Raw genomic sequence first — 19,448 nt, forward strand, 5'->3', positions numbered from 1 at the left:
CGAAAACCAAGCCTCCCTATGACTTCCAGCCTTTCCTTTGATCCTCACTGGGACATAACTACTCTGTACCCTCAAAATTTATTTTTTGAATATCCTCCATTTCTCATTTACACCCTCACCTGAAAATATCCTGTCCCACTCAATACTCCCCAAATCCCTTCTTATTCCTTCGAAATTTGCTCTTCTCCAATCCAGAATCTCAACTTTAGGCCCCTCCTTGCTCCTCCCTAAAACTACCTTAAAACTAACAGAATTATGATCACTAGACCCAACTGGATCTCCAACATTAATGCCTGATACCTGACCTAGCTCGTTCCCTAACAGGAGATCCAGTATTACACTGTCCCGAGTTGGTTCTTCTATTAATTGATTCAGAAAACAATCTTGAACACATTTAACGAACTCTAGCCCATCCAGCCCTCTAACTGTATGGGTATCCATCAATCAATGTGAGGGAAGTTAAAATCTCCCATGATCACTACCTTATGATTTTCACACATATACGTTATCTCTCTACACATTTGTTCCTCTAGTTTTCTTGACCCATTTGGTGGTCTGTAATACACCCCTATTAGCACCCTCATGTCTCCTTCACCCCTCAATTCTACCCAAACAGCCTCACTGGACGATCCCTCCAGACCATCTTGCCACCTCACGGCAGTAATGTCCTCCTTAGCAAGCTCCCCCTTTTTTACCCCCTTAAAAAAATTCTCTCCTCTGCTCTCATTCCCTTTTTGTACCTCCTCCAGGCAATTCAGTTGCAATCAAGTCTTCACAACCCTCTCCTTTAGATGCTGTCTGACCCACTGAGTTCCTCTTGGGTCACTACCCTATCATAGATGCATCTTTTATTCACTCTACCCCTCCCCACTCTGTAACTTAAAATGAGCTTGTTGGCTAACTTTTTCCTGTTTTGTAATCAAGTACAATTAGTTATGTAGGATGGTTGCAACTGTGGTACCAAAAAAAGTTATTTTAATTTCAACCACAACAATCAAACCAATAATTTAGTACAAAATAAAACAAAAAGCAAAAGTAAAATACTTGAACAATTATTTTCCCTTTAACAAACTTACGAAATTCGTGCCAGGATCAGGTAATACAAATTATCCAGTGTAATATTATCTTTGGGAACTGAGATCAACAATGGCTGGCCAAACAGAATAGTGCCTGCAGAGGTATTTGAAGATCGCAATCTTTTCTCACGGAAATAAATTGGAAGATTGATGCACTTTGAACTTTCAGTGTCATCTTCTCCAACACCAGAAACTTCATAACTATAAAAAACATGGAGAACAGATATCAAAAAAGCTGGGAATTATAATACATTATGTGGTGCAAATAAATGGTTTACATTTGATCCTCTTAATTCAGCAATAAAATGTTAAAAGTTAGATACTAGGCAATTTAAAAAGATTGAATTATAGCAAAGGTTTTCTATGAATTTTTTTGCTCATGATATTTTTGCATCAAACATCATACTGCAAGTATCTGTACTAAATTAAGCTACAAATGACTTCTGCCGCGCTTAAAAGGGGAATGGAAGCAATATGAATTTGAAACTTACACAAAAATATCATCCCTGTCCATAATATTTTTCAAGGCTTCATCTTGTCGGTATGTTTTGTAGAACCGATGATTGTAAACATCAGTGACTACCATCTGAAAGCAAAGTTTTAAATCATAAAAGTTTGGCATTGATACTGTTTGTAGGACTAAAGTGAAAAGCTATTTAATTCTTGGAAGATATACTGGTAGTTCTTAATGTGTAAATACACAGAAAATAAATTAATATGGGTAAGTTTTAACTACAATTGTTCCCTTTTTGCGCTACTTATGAAACACCTTTCTAAAACATTCTTCTGCTGCGTTCAACTTCTCAGTTCTCCAGAAGGCAGCAACCACTCAGGAACTTAAAAAGGCTTTCCAGGCAAAGCAGTGATTCACTTGCACTTCAGCTTCGGTATTCACAATGTGGTCTTCTCTGCATTGGAGAAACCATAAACTATGAATATTTGGCAGAGCAGCTTGTTCAATCCATACACGCGACTGAATTTCTTGTTGCCTTGCACTTTAATTCTTCATCATTTTCAGACTGTATGTGTCAGTGTTGTTGAGAATGATGTCTAATGCAACCTTGAGGAGCATCACTCATCTTCTACCTGGGCACATTGCAGCCTTCTGAACTCTGTATCCAATTCTTCAATTTCCAACAACTTACTTTCTATATTACCAATGGCCATTTTTTGCTACGTTATAATATTAGCTGAGTTTTATTTTTCCCCCAGGCTCCAACTACCCTAACAACTTATCCCCTCAGCAACCCAGGCCTTATTTCTTTCCCCCTTGTCACCTTCTTCCCCCTCCCATTTGTATTCACTTATCATCTGCCGACTCATGTTCCCTGCTTTGTACTTGGATTCGTATGCTTTTTCTTCCCAATCATGAAGCTTTTTGGCTGGAAACATTAACTGTCCAATTGCCTTCCATGGATGCTGTCTGACCTACTGAGTTCCTCCAGCATTTTGCAGGTGGCTCCAGTTTTCCACCAACTGCAGTCTTTCTTGTTTCACCGATAATCCTTTGTTCTATCTATCCTGCTCCGCAACAGAAACATTTTTCTTTCCCAGTTCTAAGGAATGGTCTTCAAACTGAAACTTTCCCTTTCCACAGGCGCTACTTGACTGGAATATTTCCAGCATTCTCTGAGTTTCAGATTGCTAACATCTGCAGTTTGCTTTCAGGACAAAGAAAATGTGGTGTGAATTGTACAATTTAAATTTCACTGAATTCTCTTCGGCTCCAAGCTCAATTTAAAAATTTAACATTTTACAAGCATAGAATGAGATAAATTGAAATATTTTAACATTTATTTCAAGGGTACAAGAAATAGATTCATTAAGAGTAAAAATAAATCCACTTATAGTTCTAAAAGATTACAGAACTCAAACAAATTTAATATCTGAATAGGAATAGTTTTGGAGGAAAAAACAAGGAATACAGACACCACAACAACCTTAACGGTAAACGAGAGTCCATCTTGGATTTAAGGAAAGTAACAGTTGTTGAAATGTCAACACTGAAACAATTTTACTGGACCCACTGAGAATTTGAATCCAATTCTAAAAAAAATCAGATTTAAAATTTTTTTTACTTTAAAAACCTTTCTTTTAGAAATTTGCATTCCCTTTCTGTCACACAACTGGGAACATTCATGATATTGGTGACCTTTATGTCAACTCCCTCTGAATCTGTTACAGTACAAATACTGCTGTTTGGAATTTAATATTTGAATTATTTCAGAACTGCATGGCAAAAGAAGTTTCCAAGGGCCTTATGTAAATTTTAAAACAAAAGGAGTGAATGTATCAAATACTATCTTAAATGTTAGCTATACAAACTTTTTAATTAAGAAAATTATTAATAAATGTAGTCCTGCAATATTTATTCAACTTGGTTCATGAAACAAAAGCACAATTTGAGTCTTTTGTATAAAATTGGCTCAAAATAAGTAGAAAAATTGCCAATTTAATTTCTAGATAGAATAATAACTTTTGTTTATAAACAAAGGACATCCAGGTATCTATCTACAGATTCCAGTTCATTAAATGAGCATCTTTGACAGCCCAAAGGAATTTGGTCTTCACAAAATAATGAAGCCCTTACATGAAAACTGCTGGCTTTAGAAATGCCAGATAGCGTAGACTGAATCCACACCAGAAAATGTCTCAGATATACTCAAAAGCTGAACTTTTATAGTAACTTTCTACAACAACTGGTACCTCTTCCTAATAAAATATTATTGGCCTGAAAAAATGCTTTCTTTCACCAAAGGCTCTATGTAATTTGCTGAGCATTTCCCACTTTTTGATTAATTATGTACAAAGAGAATCCATTGACAGAAAACATGAACATCTGACAGTGCTGGACTCCAGTGTTCACCTGGTCCAACTTGTTTTTTGTACTTGGGTCCCTGGATCAGATAATGCCTCGTAAGTGGGAATGCAACCAATTGAGCTCCTATTCTTAAGTCTTTATAGGCACAAAACCAATTTCAGGAAAGAGGTATGGTGCCACAAGACCCGTACCACCAGGAAGAGTTGCTACCCCTCCACCATCATACTCTTCAACAACAAGCTCAATCATAGACTTATTTAAGGACTCTTACTTTGCACACTATTTATTATTGAATATTTTCTGAAATGTACAGTTTGTTTACATTTTTCTCTTTTGCATACTTAACTTATTCTTGAGTATAGTCTTTTATGCACTGCTAACAAGTAGAAATTCTGCACGGCCCACAGGAAAAAGAATCTCAGGGTTTTATGCGAAATCAAGTATGTTCTCTGAAATTGGTCAAATACTTTAAGTTCTAAGTTCAGATTTATTGTCGAAGTTAAATACAATATTTCAGTCAAAAATTTAACAATTTACCTTTTCTGCAGCAACTCCTGAGATTTGAGAAAGGGCTGTACATAAATCAGAAATTGAACCCAGCTTTGGAACGATTACCCTATACTGCAAAATAAGAATTCCAATTAAGAGCACAAGATAATTCACTGAGGAAATGCAAGCAAAGCAAAAAATGTGATTTTATTTTAATATCTAATCATGGACTTCAAAGAAAACTGACCATAGATTTCTTAAACAAATATTCTAATCCACCAAGTTCCTTGATGAATAATTATCAACTTTTAAAATGTATGAATTAATATTACACAATTATTGTACTATGCACTTTTGCCTTGAAATGCATGCTGAGAATTAGAAGTGACCTCCAGAGAGACATTTGTCTCCCTTTAAAGTTTTCCATGCCAGATCATTAGAGATGTCCTCCGTTTTTAAACGTGGCTTTCCCTCTACCATCATCAACTTGGCCCTCACCTGCATATCCTACATTACCCACATATTCTCCCAGGCCCCCTCTGTCCCCACGTGCAACCTCGTCGTCGGATACCATACCACCAGCCTCTGCATCCAACAAATCCTCCTCTGTCATTTCTGCCACCTTCTACGAGATCCCTCCACAAAATACATATTCCCTCTCCTCCCCTCTGCCTTCTGCAGGGAATTCTCCTTCCATTACTCTCTTGTCCACTCTACCCTCCCACCAATCGTTTCCTTGGTACCTAACCCTGTGACTACAGGAGATGCTTCACTTGTGCCCACACCTCCTTCCTCACTACCAGTCGAAGCCCCAAACAATCCAAGTAAAGTAAAATTTCACTTGCAAATTTACAGGGGTCATTTACCAGTTGTGGTTTCCTCCACATCAGAGAGACTGGGCACAGACTGGGAGATCGCTTTGTTGAGCACCTTGGATCTGTCTGCTGCAATAGCTTGTGGCCACCCATTTCAATGCCCCATTCTATTCCCTTGTTGACATGTCTAACCATTGTCTCATGCTTGGCCAGACTGAGACAACACCTCTTCTTCCAACTGGGCACTCTTTAACCGGATGTCATTAATATTGACCTCTCTGACTTTCATTTAAACCTCCCCCCCACCCCTCACTTCTTCCCTCATTGCCTACCCCCAGCTCTGTCTCTCTCCCTTTTCCCGGTCTCCTTTTACACAGACTTAATCAATTCTTACCTTCCCTCTTATAACACCTCGAGCCAGCAATGTCTGAATTCTGAGATTTCTTGCTTCTGGCTCATTTTGCTTATTCCTTGAAGAAGGGCTCAGGCCTGAAATGTCAGCGATATATCTTTGTCTCGTATGGACACTGAAAGAGTAGCTGAGTTCCTCTAGCATTTTGGTGCGTTTTTACTACAATCACAGTATCTGCAAACTTTCATGTTTCATAATCTTTTCCTTATGTTCAGCAATCCAAAATTAATTCAACTAACTTCAACAATTTTCACAGGTTTATATCTTTCACTTCAAATAGTTAACTAACTTTCTCTCAAAATGTTCACATCTCTACAACTCATATAAGGATATCTTACTCTAACAAATAGATATTAATTGCATCTTCCCCAAACCTTTGCCATCCATCCACACTTGGGGCATTTTACACAAGACAATCCATCTAAGAAGCAGATGATGTCTTATTTATGCAGAGAATGGGAGCTAACCTGGGTTGGCTTTGACATTGGGTCCGCCCGCACAAGAAAAATTTCCATGGTACGATCTTTCTTCATAGGTAATGGCAGTGTTAAGTAGCAGAATGGATCGAAGGTCACAGAAACTTTGAAACATTGTGGACAAACGAGCGTTGATTTAAAAAGTCCATGAAAGATATCCACAATGATGGAGTTGTTCCTTAACCTGTGATTTTCCCATGCTTCTCTGGCGACTACCTGCAACGGAAAAGGGGACAAAAACATTGTAATGTATGGTTTACATTATTATGCACTTCACTGCATTCTCAGGATGCACCTAGCGACATACTTGTGTTTTGCCAGTCATAGGAAGAGATCAACTCGATAGGTTCTCTTCCCAATTTTCATGCTTAGATATTGAAGGATGGAAGGCAGAATTGTGCTGGTGGTGAGATACCAGCACATCTGACGTCCTGATCAATCATGCCCAGGGGTGGGGTTCAGTCTTACCAAATACAGAGGCTAGATACATCTCTCTTAAATTTATTCCCATGAACCTGGAGGTTATGTCCCCTAGTTCTAGTCTCACCTGCCAGTGGAGACAACCTCTCTGGTTCTATCTTATCTATTCATTTCATAATTTTCTATGTTTATACAAGATCCCCTTATCCTTCTAAACCCAAATGAGTGTAGTTGCAAGCTACTCAATCTCCCCTCAAGATAACCCATTCAATTCTGGAATCAACCTGGTGAACCTCCTCTGCTAAACCAGTATACCTTTTCTCAAGTATCTAAGCCCTCAGCATTACATCAACTGTAGTTCATCACTTGAAAAGGGGGGAGGGGGAGTCACCAAATTGGGTGGAAAAAGAGGTGTTTATTATCATTTATATTTTATTTAGTTTTCGTTAAATAATTTTTCAAACTTTAAAAAGTTTTAAAATGTATTATCAAAGACAATTGGGGATAAAGCCAATTGACCACACAAGTAAACAGAGTAGACAGAAGGTTGTTCTACTTGTGGACTGTTCTGCTTTCAACAGTGGTCAAATTACTAATTCATAAGTTTCCTCTTGGCTCTTTATCCCTTTATCTAGCACCTGCCAATCAACTGCACGTGTTCATCACCCTTCAACCCTCCATTTCACCAATCTGCACTGTCCTATGCCCAACTCTTCCCACTCGCTCCACATGATACCTCTACATTGAAGGGACCCTCTTTTGCTTCTCTCTCTTCTTGGTCGGTGTGCAGGGTTAGCGGCAGCTCTGTGCGCCTCAACAAAGCATAAAGGTAGTCAAATTCATGTACATGACAATAAAGGAACCTTCAATCTACTTTCTTCAGTCCCAGTGAAGGATTCGGGTTCAAAGGATCAATAGAGTCTTTCACTTCCCCACTGATGCAACTTGACCCTGTTATGGGCCCAGAGGGCCCCAAAACCCAGCAGCAATAGAAATTCACCAAGACAAATAGTTACTTAAACAAAAGTTACTTTTAATTATCTCTAAACATGAAAACAGGATTAAACTTTAACTTATTACTATTAACTTAACCCCCTTCTTATTTTAAGCGCACTTGTATGTAATGTGTATATATATTCAGAAAAGTTCTTTGATTCACAGTCCAATCTCACTTCTCACTCGTATCAGCAATTTTTATACTAGGCACAGAATTTAACATTTATGAAGTTCACCAGGCTTTGGTGCTGAAAGATAAATGGTTACTGCTCAGGAAGGTTCTGTCGGTTTTCAGAGAGAGATTTGTTGCTCGTTGGACATAAACTGATTCCTTTCGATCAGCCACTATAATGTCTTGCTGAAGAAACCTGCCCCATCAGAGTTTTCCAGATGATAACCTCTTTCTTTCAGGTCACCAGAGTTCCTTTTTGTTTCCCATATTTCAAGTGAAACATTTTGCAACAAGCCATCTTCTCTTGTATGGACAAGAAGGGCTTTGAACAGGCTGAACTAAGAACTCACAACCCGTCTTCAAAATGGGGTTTTTCCCACAAGCTTCCCAGCTTGTCCTGTTCCAGTCCCAGCTGCTGCTGCTGAGTTGTAGAACCAAATTCTCTCTCTCTGCTTGCAAACCCACATAACCTTCCTAAAACAGCAAACTGCATTCAGACAGACTGGAGCACTGGACCTAATCTTCAAGTCTGTTCATCTGTTGCTTTCCAAAACAATAATCCATGTCTCCACAGCATGTTCAATTAACACCTACTTGTGAAGTCCTTATAGGCATCCTTCCAAGTTTTTGCAAAGGCACTAGGAGTCTGGACTGTCTGGCTTGAGCAGAGCTCTGGCATTTTAAATGAGATCTGTTTTGGAGTGTTTGTGACTTAACTAAAAACCCCACAATCTATCTCTTTTAAAACATATCTATATACATAATAAAATATACCATAATCCGTCACGACCCAATGAGTGATTCCTGCAGAATGTTTGTTGCTCCAAGGCCTAATTGAACCCATGAGTGGCAAAAGGTATTTTGAATAATGGGGATTGAGCTCAATCTGATCTTTTACATTTTCACTGCAAACATTTATGGCTACCCAAGCATATTATGAATCTAATTTGTACACAACAAACCACAGATGTCTTCAGGTCTTTAAAATCTACCTCCATTGGTTGCTGTCGGACACAAATGATCTTCTGCAGCAGAATTACTTGCAATTCTTTGAACTGTATTGTACTATGATTTTTCTTACATCCAACTGAACAAGACAAAAGCTGGTTTTAACATTCAAATTGTAAAATTATAACTCAGATTACTCTGTACTTTCAGGGTATTGCATGAATCTTTTGGCCAAGACAATGTACTAGAGTTTTGAACCCATGGCACTTTGAACTAGTGGTCAGCATAGCTCTGATGGAACCAAGCAGAAATTATAATGAATGTAGTTTTTCATGTGTATTTCAACCACCAGGACTGAAAAAAATATCTGCTTCCAGCAACTTTTGAATTAGGTGGGAAGTGCCGAAGAATAGTTGTTTTATCCTGTAAGCTGCTATAGCATGACTGATTAATGAATTCATTGATTTATAATACAAAATCCCCAAAGTATGAGAAAAACGAACAATTGAGTGAATTAAACTTCAAAATATATCTAGCATGCAAAATATACTTACAGACACATCCCTTAAAATACATTATTCAGAAGTAAACTTACCTCATCTTCCCTACCATTCGCATCTTTAAGTTCTAAATATGGTTTTTTCTTCACACGATTTAAATCTTCATGTAAACCATCTAAAAGAAATGCAAGCAACTCTTGAGAATCCTGTTGCTGGTATCCTGAAAACTGGGGTGCAAAACATCCAACCTGTGTCTGAGGATGAAATAAAAAGTTTTACACAGTTGTTGATTAAAGTTGAAATAGAAATGATTATATTCTTAAATATTGAAAGAATTTTAATGACTGAAATTTCAGTTAAAAAATATTGAAATTCCCATGAACTCATACCAAAATTATTTCAAACATTTTCATAGAAACCTGTTGATGTTCAAGAGGCCATGGACCCAAAAGCTTACATTTCCGATGGGAGTGAATGCAAAATTCAAGTCAGCTAAAGTTGAGAAAGCAGACTTTGAAAGGACACAAAATGGAAATTATTCTCAATTCCACATCTTCAATTCAAGTAGCATCATAATTTCACATTATGACCCTAATCATTTCTTGTCTTTTGAAAACTATTTTCCTTATATAGATGCTTCTTGCAGCAAAATATTGATTAAAATGTGGATATATTTGAAATAAGTCACACATAATTACTTTATGATCAGAGGATAGCAGTAGATAGGTGTTTTACACATCTGTTGTCTGTTAAAAGTGGTGTACAACAGTGATTAGAACTGGGACCTTTTAGGTTTGTAACATGTACAATGCCTTGGATGAGAACATTTGTGGTTTGGTTAGCAAGTTTGAAGACAATTGTGAAAATTGGTGGAATCGGATATCAAAGTTTCTGTTTCAGAATACAGATCATCTGGAAAGTTGAGCGAAGTGGTAACGTTTGGAATCCAGACAAATATATTTATTAAGGTTAAAGGTTCTTTTATTGTCACGTAAAAAGACATTAGAAATGTAACATACACGATGTACTTCAACTTCTGCCTGCCGTAAGGCAAAGAATCGCCATTAGTATTGCCTGGCACCCCTTTCAGTATGAGAGTCCCTTTAGACTCACTGAGTGTCCATGGATTCATAAGACTCCTGTTCGATTCATCAATAACCGGAGGTCCAGATCCAAACCTCCGATATGATCAGGAAGTCTTCAGTGTCCGAGGCACTTCGAGATCCTAACTTCTGCTCAGCACCCTCTCAAATACCAGCTCCATTACCTCGTTTCCATGAGCCAGTGTCCAGCAGCTTGTGCGGGTCCCCCACCACAAATCATTCATAGCATGTGTAGATCCTTCAGGCACTGAGCCCTTCGCTGGTTCACTGCCATGATCACCATCTTGTAGGGTCGTCTCCCATGCTTCTCTTTATCAACAGGTGGTTTTCTTTTCCTTTCTGGTGCCCTGTGGCGGTCCGCTGCTCTCCTGGATCTGCAACCTCTCATGGGTGCTGCTGAGCACTGGTGCCACCATCTTGGGCAGAGTCCTCACGGTTTCAGGATTTTACTTATAAATAGCATCGGCTCATTTAACAGGCCATTTAAAACCTGTTAAATATGATTCTTTTCAGGAGATATTAAGATACGCAGTCAGTTTCAAACTGCAGAAAGGTATAAAATGCCCAGCAAAACTCTCGTTGTGCAAAATACTACTGAAAGAAAATATATTCTTGGAAATTCTAAATTTATTTCTTTTCAAAATATTTTTATTATTTTGATAGAAATATTACATGTATATAATTTAGATATTATTAATTATATAGCTCTTACGTAATGCAATACAGAATACAAATCAAATGTAAATTATACATTGTCATATAATTCTCGAAAAAAGTGAAAATCCTTGAGAATTTTGCCTTCTAATATTGTTATACATTGTGATTATCTAAATAGACCAATCTCTTCCAGTTGTAGAAAAAAAAAAATAAGAACAAAATGAACCCCTCCCATTAAATTGTAAAGAATCGAGTATGGGGTCTCTGACATCAGATAGGCAGGGGTTTTCTAAGTAATCAAATTATGAAAATAGTCCATGAATGGGTCCCATATCTTGTCAAATTCAACCCTGATCTCTTTAACATTAGATCTAATTTTGGAAATTCTAAATTTAAAACTCAATTTTAAGGTACTATGTTGCTCTTACATTTGCTTTGCAACCTAAAGAGTAATGATCACTCTGGAAAAGTAATAAAATAAAGACTTACTTTGAACATTCGTGGTGCTACATAGACATTTCTTCCTGACCACATCTGTTTGATGAGCTCAGCATATGCTTTAGCAATTTCTCCCCTCATCCCCAAAGGATTCTCCCGATTCAGCTCTTCTTCATACTTGCCTTGTAGAAAGTAATCCGTCAATGGGCCAGTATTACTCAAACACTAGAAGATAGATCAGAAAGGAAAAATTTTTAATGTCTTTACACCTGTCCTTGTTGCCATTTTTGGATGGCTAGGAGCAAGTTCACAATTTACATTTAAAAAAATGTTCACCAGCATTAAAAATATGTGGTATCTTACCTGTAAAGCTGAGTTCATGAAGCATGTATTACCAAGGTTGCTAAGGCCACAAAGGCCTGCTTGACTCGGTGAATAAGATCCCCTATAATTATAAGAACTAATATGAACAACTGAATGAACTTATCTGCTTGATCTGAAACAAAATATAACACCATCTGAGTTCTTGGTTGTGGAAAACAATTTATTGTGTTCTCCTTAAAATCAGGAGAAACAGAGGAGATAACCCCAAGGATGGTTACCACAGTGGTGATTAGTGCGGGGCTCTGCATCTAATGACACACACAGATGGCAAACTTCTGGTGACTTGCAGGCAAAGAACCCATACAAGTTGCGGGCTGCTGGCAATGAGGTCAAAAGACACACACCAGGCCGTGGGCCGCTGGAGACTGCATGAGATTACATACATGGCATCACATGCAACCCTGAAATTCTTTTCTCTGTGGCAAGGCAGAATTACAACTTATTGCTAGTGCAAAAAAAAATAAACTGCATTGCAGAGCGAAAAAAAGACAATAAAGTGCACAAGTAAGAGTTCTTAAATGAGTCGCTGATTGAGTTGGTCGTTGAGGCGTTTGATGGTGGAGGGGGTAGCAGCTGTTCCTGAACCTGCGGGTGCGAGTCTTGCAACACCTACACCTCTTCCCTGATGGCAGCAGCGAGAACAGTGTGTGTGCTTGATGATTGTTGCTGATCTCCACTGGTGGCGTTCCCTGTAGATGTTCTTGAGAGTGGGGAGGGGTTTTCCTATAATGTCCTAGGCTGTGTCCACTACCTTTTGGAGGGCTTTACGCTCAGAGATAATTGTGTCCCTATACCAGACCGTGATATAATCAGTCAGCACACTTTCCACTAGACATGGGTGCCTAGAGAATTTCTGGTTATACCAAACCTCTGCAAACTCCTGAGTAAGTTGAGGCGCTGAGATGCTTTCTTCACCATGCCATTAGTGTGTTGGGTCCAGGAAAGATCCTCCAAGATAGTGACTCCCAATAACTTAAATTTGCTCCCCCTCTCCACCTCTGATCGCCCAATGATCACTGGATTGTAAACCTCTGGTTTTCCTCTCCTGAAGTCAACAAGCAGCTCCTTAGTTTTGGTGACATTGAGTGCAAGTTTGTGGTTGGTGCATCATTCAGCCATGTTTTCGATCTCCCTCCTGTGTGCTGACTCATCCCCTTCCTTTATACAACCCACTACTGTGGGATCATTGGCGAATTTGTAGATGGTGTTGTCGTACCGAGCCACAGTCATGGGTGTAAAATGAGAAGAGCAGGGGACTAAGAACACAGCCCTGTGGTGCTCCGGTGCTGATGGAGATTGTGGAGATGTTCTTACCAATCCTCACTAAGTGAGGTCTGTAGATGAGGAAATCAAGGATCCAATTACACAGTGGGGCGTTGAATCCCAGGTTTTGGAGTTTACTGATTAGTTTCGAGTGGATGATGGTGTTAAATGCTGAACTGCAGTTGATAAAGAGCATCCTAATGAAAGCATCTTTATTGTTCTGGTATTCCAGAGCTTTGTGTAGAGCAAATGAGATGGCATCCACTGTAGACCTGTTGCTACAACAGAATAACTGGAATGTATCCATGTCGCCGCTTAGACAGGAGCTGATAGGCTTCAACACCAGCCTTTAAAAACACTCACACTGTCGTAAGTGCAACTGGTCTTGAGAACTAGGTATCAGAGCCGGTATTCAAGAGTGTGCTGGGCCTTCCTTATCATGGAAGTTTGAATCTGGGTTCATGGTACTAATGGTTTGAAATGAACTAGAGTCTTGTGTGGCTGCAGAGACTACGAGAGCGTTAGCAGTGAATTCACACTCAGTGACTTGGAGGGGACTCTCTTTTGTTTCGCTTTCTCGGACTGTAAGCGTGCTGCGGCCAGACAATACTAATGGCAAGTCTTTGTCTGGCTTATGGCTGACTAAAAGCAATTTCACTTAACATTACATTTCTGTTTTATTACATGACAATAAATAGCATTTGATCTGAATATGGTAAACAAATAAAAATTTGAATAAAGACACCAGTAAAATTATCCGTGAACTTGGATAGCAATGCAAGAGAGCTCAAGTCATTTAACATGTTTAACACTGAAAATCAACAAGTAATCATCCCTGAGATTTGATGAAATTAGTTCATAGAAATATTCCCTATAAAATTCAAATCAGGGTGAAGATTATTTGAATATATTCACAGCACAAGGGGCACCTATCTATAAAGCAATGACGGCCATTGAGCCAAATGAATGCACTTAAGGGCAAATTAACAAATGTACTTTTGAAATTAATGTAAAAATATTCTCAAAGGTTTGTCAAGAGTTGACATGATTTGGAGGTCTGTTATTTATTACCTGTACATTATACATGTACATTTATTTGCATGCAATTTTTTATTGATAAATGTGTAAGAAACAATTTTATTCAAGACAGTCAGGCTTATGGCTTATAAAAATCATGAAATGGATAAAGTTTCAAGAGATCAAACAAAATTATCAAATAATTTTGAACAAAATCTTCATTGATGTACATGTTAGAATTATAAAATCAAGGATATTTTACTTCAACATACATGAAAAAAAAAGAATTCAGGGTTTTTCTGCAATTATTTTAGGTGGAAAATGTTTTTTTACCAAAATGGTACTATGCAGAGTTTTAGTTCATTGTGCATGAACAGATATCAGTAAATTCAGTCTGCTCCAAGTTTGGTCCTAGATTTGTTTTCAGTTCCCTTGGGTGAACAAATGTGTGACAAATGAATAGAATAAATGGACAGAAATAGGAAAAATAATACGAGGTGAATGAAGAATTGAGAAGCTGCAAGTCATTGGATCACATTTCAGTCTGAAGTAAAAACTACTGGCAATAATCATGTTTATCCACCCTGCAGGCACACTCACCCCCTGGTGGAGCTGTTTAATATGTAGCTGGAGTTGTTGCTGTCACCATTAGAGACTGTAGAAGGGGAGGACATTGAGAAGGAATTGTTGCGAGTTGAGGATTTTGGAGAAGTAGATAAATTTCTGCTGGTGGCAGTGCTGGATCTGTCATAAAACAAAGGCATGAACATGGATTTATAGATCTTATTGCCACATACAAAGGAACATTGTCAAGTCCAAGCTTTAGAGTATAGTCTTGTATGCCAAACAATACAATTACTCAGTAGTTAAGCAAATGGAGGATAGATGACTTGGAACTTGTTTTATAATGTCAAATGGAACAGAGACCCGATGTATCACAAGGAATGCTCCCTGTTCCATTGATTTTATTAAAGGATAAAATAGCAGAAATGTTCAATAATGGAAGAGGAGAAAAGAAAAAAATGTGTGCATGTTCACTTATGTTTTAGGATACTAGGAGAGAATACCACAAAACCAAATCTTAAAAAAAAGGACAATGTACAAGTATTAAATGTTACTAACCTCTAATTTAACTACATCATAACAATAATACTGATTTCAGATCAACTAACCATCCATTTCACTGGTTTCACCTTCAAAAAGACACAGGGTTGTAGTTACAAATAGTCTGATAAAGAAATTGCAGAAATGCCTGGAGACCCCCTGTACTACCATAGAAATACTCCAATTTTAGCATTTTATTTTAAGAGATTTTAATACTTTAACTGGGGCTTAAAAATTTCAGACAGTTTTCCCCAGTGTCATTAGCTTCGGTCTGATGAAAACAGTAAGTAGGTATGGAAGCAAATTTACTCCCCAAAAAACCCAGAACTCTAAAGGGCGGCATGGTTAGCATACATACTCCCTGTGACTGACTGCATGGCTTTTCTCCAGAAGCTCCAGTTTCCTCCCACCCTTCAAAACATAAGGGGGCTGTAGGCTGATTGAAGGATTTGGATGGCATGGGCTTGTATGCCAGATGGGCCTGTTACTGTGCTGTACGTCTAAATCAAAATTTAGAACCACTGAGGGTACACATGCATGTTCTTCCTATTTAAAGACAAACTGATAACACATGAACAACTTTAATGCCCTTCAGCTGTAGCTAACGATATAAATGATCAAAAATTCCTGTTCACAGCCTAAATGCATCTTTGTATGAATCTTATGAGCATCACTGTTTTGTGTCATGGAATTTAAGATATGGGAACTTTAAAAAAAAAAACACAACCACACAAAATCTTGAACAGCATTTCATTGAAAAGCTGGCACCTTGCTTCACTGTTGCAGGCATATTGGGATCACATCATTTAAAGTTCAAAACACCAATAATTGAGATTACATGTTTGTTTGGAATTAAAATTTTAGGTAAAAATTTTAAACAAGCAAACCAAGTTACTGTATTTCAAATTTATTCCATTTCAGAGATCAAATTGTAAAACAGATATTCAATGCACTTACCCTCTGGATTCAATTTGAGAGAAAGAAAATAAGCATATATATATATTTTAAAATTTTTCACACTATAAACCATATTGACCAAGATACATACAGACATTTTTTCTCTTGAATATATAGTGTCATTTTCTCCCCTTTTCCCCCTCCCTTCCCTCCCTCCCCCACCCCCTTACCCATTTATTTGAAGTTCAATCTATAAGATACATTAAACCCGTTAAACAATGTTGTCACTTAATAAAAATAAACAAGAAATTTTACTGAGTCAGTTCTTTTCGTTGTCTTCTCCTTCTGTCATTTTAGGTCGTGGAAGTCCACGTTAGGATTTCTCTATTGTGTTTCATGTATGGCTCCCATATTTGTTCGAATATTGTGATGTTATTTCTTAAATTATATGTTATTTTTTCTAATGGAATACATTTATTCATTTCTATGTACCATTGTTGTATTCTCAAGTTGTCTTCTAATTTCCAGGTTGACATAATACATTTATTTGCTACAGCTAGGGCTATCATAACAAATCTTTTTTGTGCTCCATCCAAATCGAGTCCAAATTCTTTATTTCTTATATTACTTAGGAGGAAGATCTCTGGGTTTTTTGGTATGTTGCTTTTTGTGATTTTATTTAATATCTGGTTTAGATCTTCCCAAAATTTTTTCACTTTCTCACATGTCAAAATTGCATGAATTGTTGTTCCTGTTTCCTTTTTACAGCGAAAACATCTGTCTGATACTGTTGGGTCCCATTTATTTACCTTTTGAGGTGTGATGTATAGCCTGTGTATCCAGTTATGTTGTATCATGCGTAACCTCGTGTTTATTGTATTTCTCATAGTTCCGGAGCATAGCTTTTCCCATGTTTCATTCTTTATCTTTATGTTTAGATCTTGTTCCCATTTTTATTTAGGTTTACCGTTTGTTTCCTCGTTCTCCTTTTCTTGCAGTTTGATGTACATGTTTGTTATAAATTTTTAAATTATCATTGTGTCTGTAATCACATATTCAAAATTGCTTCCTTCTGGTAACCTCAAACTGTTTCCCAATTTGTCCTTCAAGTAGGTTTTCAGTTGGTGGTATGCAAACATTGTATCACGAGTTATATTATATTTATCCTTCATTTGTTCAAAGGATAATAATTTATTTCCCGAAAAACAATTTTCTATTCTTTTGATCCCTTTTCTCTCCCATTCACTGAAGGAAAGGTTATCTATAGTGAAAGGGATTAGTTGATTTTGCGTCAATATTAGTTTTGGTAGTTGGTAATTTGTTTTATTCCTTTCTACGTGAATCTTCTTCCAAATGTTGAGCAGATGATGCAATACTGGTGAATTCCTACGTTGCACCAATTTTTCATCCCATTTATATAGTATATGTTCAGGTATCTTCTCCCCTATTTTATCTAGTTCTAATCTGGTCCAATCTGGTTTTTCCCTTGTTTGATCAAAATCTGATAGGTATCTTAATTGTGCGGCTCTATAATAATTTTTAAAGTTTGGTAGTTGTAAGCCCCCTTGTTTGTACCATTCTGTTAATTTATCTAGTGCTATCCTTGGTTTCCCCCTTTCCATAAGAATTTCCTTATTATTTTCTTTAGCTCCTTGAAGAATTTCTCAGTTAGGTGAATTGGTAATGACTGAAATAGGTATTGTATCCTTGGGAAAATATTCATTTTAATACAGTTTATCCTTCCTATCAATGTTAGTGGTAAGTCTTTCCAATGCTCTAAGTCGTCTTGTAATTTTTTTCATTAATGGATGATAATTTAGTTTATATAGATGGCCAAGATTTTTATTTAGTTGTATACCTAGGTATCGCATTGCTTGTGTTTGCCATCTAAATGGTGATTCTTTCTTAAACTTTGTGAAATCCGCATTATTGATTGGCATTGCTTCACTTTTATTTACGTTGATCTTGTACCCCGATACTTCTCCATATTCCTTCAATTTCCTATGTAATTTTTTTATTGATATTTCTGGTTCTGTTAAGTATATTGTAACGTCATCTGCAATGGACTGATTTTATATTCCTTCTCTTTTATTTTTATCCCTTTTATTTTCTGTTCTTATCAGTTCTGCTAGTGGTTCTATAGCTAACGCGAACAGTGAGGGAGATAGTGGACATCCCTGCCTTATTGATCTGCTTAAGTTAAATTGTTTTGATATATATCCATTTACTGTCACTTTCGCCAATGGTCCCTTATATAATGCTTTAATCCAATTAATATATTGCTCTGGTAGGCTGAATTTTTGTAGTACTTTGAATAAATAATTCCATTCTACCCTGTCAAAGGCCTTCTCTGCGTCTAAAGCAACCGCTACTGTTGGAGTTTTATTTCCTTCTACTGCATGAATTAAGTTAATAAATTTACAGATATTGTCCATTGTTCGTCTTTTTTTAATAAATCCAGTTTGGTCTAGATTTACTATTTTTGGTACATAGTCGGCCAATCTGTTTGCTAATAGTTTAGCTATTATCTTATAATCTGTGTTAAGTAGAGATATTGGTCTATATGATGCTGGTGCCAGTGGATCTTCCCCTGTCTTTGGTATTACTGTAATTATTGCTGTTTTGCATGAATCTGGTATGTTTTGTGTTTTATCAATCTGGTTGATTACTTCCAGGAGGGGAGGAATTAATAAGTCTTTAAATGTTTTATAGAATTCTATTGGAAATCCATCCTCTTCTGGTGTTTTATTGTTCAGTAGTTTTTTTAATATCTCCTGGAATTCTTCTATTTCAAATGGTTTTATTAATTTATTTTGCTCCTCTGTTTGTAATTTCGGTAGTTCAATTTTAGTTAGAAATTCATCTTTCCCTTCGTTTTCAGTTTGATATAGTTGTTCGTAGAATTCCCTGAAGTTTTCCTTGATCTCCGTTGGATTATATGTAATTTGTTTGTCCTTTTTCCTTAATGCCAATACCATTCTTTTAGTTTGTTCTGTCTTAAGCTGCCACGCTAGAATTTTGTGCGTTTTTTATCCTAGCTCATAATATTTCTGTTTTGTCTTCATTATGTTCTTCTCCACCTTGTATGTTTGTAGTGTTTCATATTTTATTTTTTTGTCTGCCAATTCTCTTCTTTTAGTTGTATCTTCCTTTATTGCTAATTCTTTTTCTGTATTTGTTATTTCCCTTTCCAACTGTTCTGTTTCCCGATTGTAGTCCTTCTTCATCTTAGTTATATAACTTATTATTTGCCCTCTGGTGAACGCTTTCATTGCATCCCATAGTATAAACTTATCTTTCACTGATTCCGTATTTATTTCAAAGTACATTTTAATTTGTCTTTCACTGAATTCTCTAAAATCCTGTCTTTTAAGTAGCATGGAGTTTAATCTCCATCTATACATTCTTGGTGGAATGTCCTCTAGCTCTATTGCCAATAACAGGGGTGAGTAATCCGATA

General features: G+C 37.1%; 1 protein-coding gene across 6 annotated transcripts in view; it reads right to left on the reverse strand.

Annotated features, from left to right (window-relative positions):
* Positions 1–19,448, reverse strand: part of usp4 (ubiquitin specific peptidase 4 (proto-oncogene)) — a 109,742-nt gene that overhangs the window by 25,023 nt on the left and 65,271 nt on the right. For all 6 annotated transcript variants that reach the window (XR_011357299.1, XM_069936611.1, XM_069936612.1 and 3 more), the window contains 8 exons: positions 14,588–14,731; positions 11,687–11,768; positions 11,375–11,548; positions 9,221–9,379; positions 6,081–6,305; positions 4,435–4,518; positions 1,568–1,662; positions 1,077–1,277 (listed from right to left, as the gene is read on the reverse strand). Coding sequence is in view for 5 of the 6 variants with exons in the window: in XM_069936611.1 (XP_069792712.1) it covers positions 1,077–1,277; positions 1,568–1,662; positions 4,435–4,518; positions 6,081–6,305; positions 9,221–9,379; positions 11,375–11,548; positions 11,687–11,768; positions 14,588–14,731 (1,164 nt within the window). In the remaining variant the exon portion in view is untranslated. The remainder of the gene's footprint in view (positions 1–1,076; positions 1,278–1,567; positions 1,663–4,434; positions 4,519–6,080; positions 6,306–9,220; positions 9,380–11,374; positions 11,549–11,686; positions 11,769–14,587; positions 14,732–19,448) is intronic.

The sequence above is a fragment of the Narcine bancroftii genome, chromosome 5 (assembly GCF_036971445.1).
Source record: "Narcine bancroftii isolate sNarBan1 chromosome 5, sNarBan1.hap1, whole genome shotgun sequence".
Lineage (NCBI taxonomy): Eukaryota > Metazoa > Chordata > Chondrichthyes > Torpediniformes > Narcinidae > Narcine > Narcine bancroftii.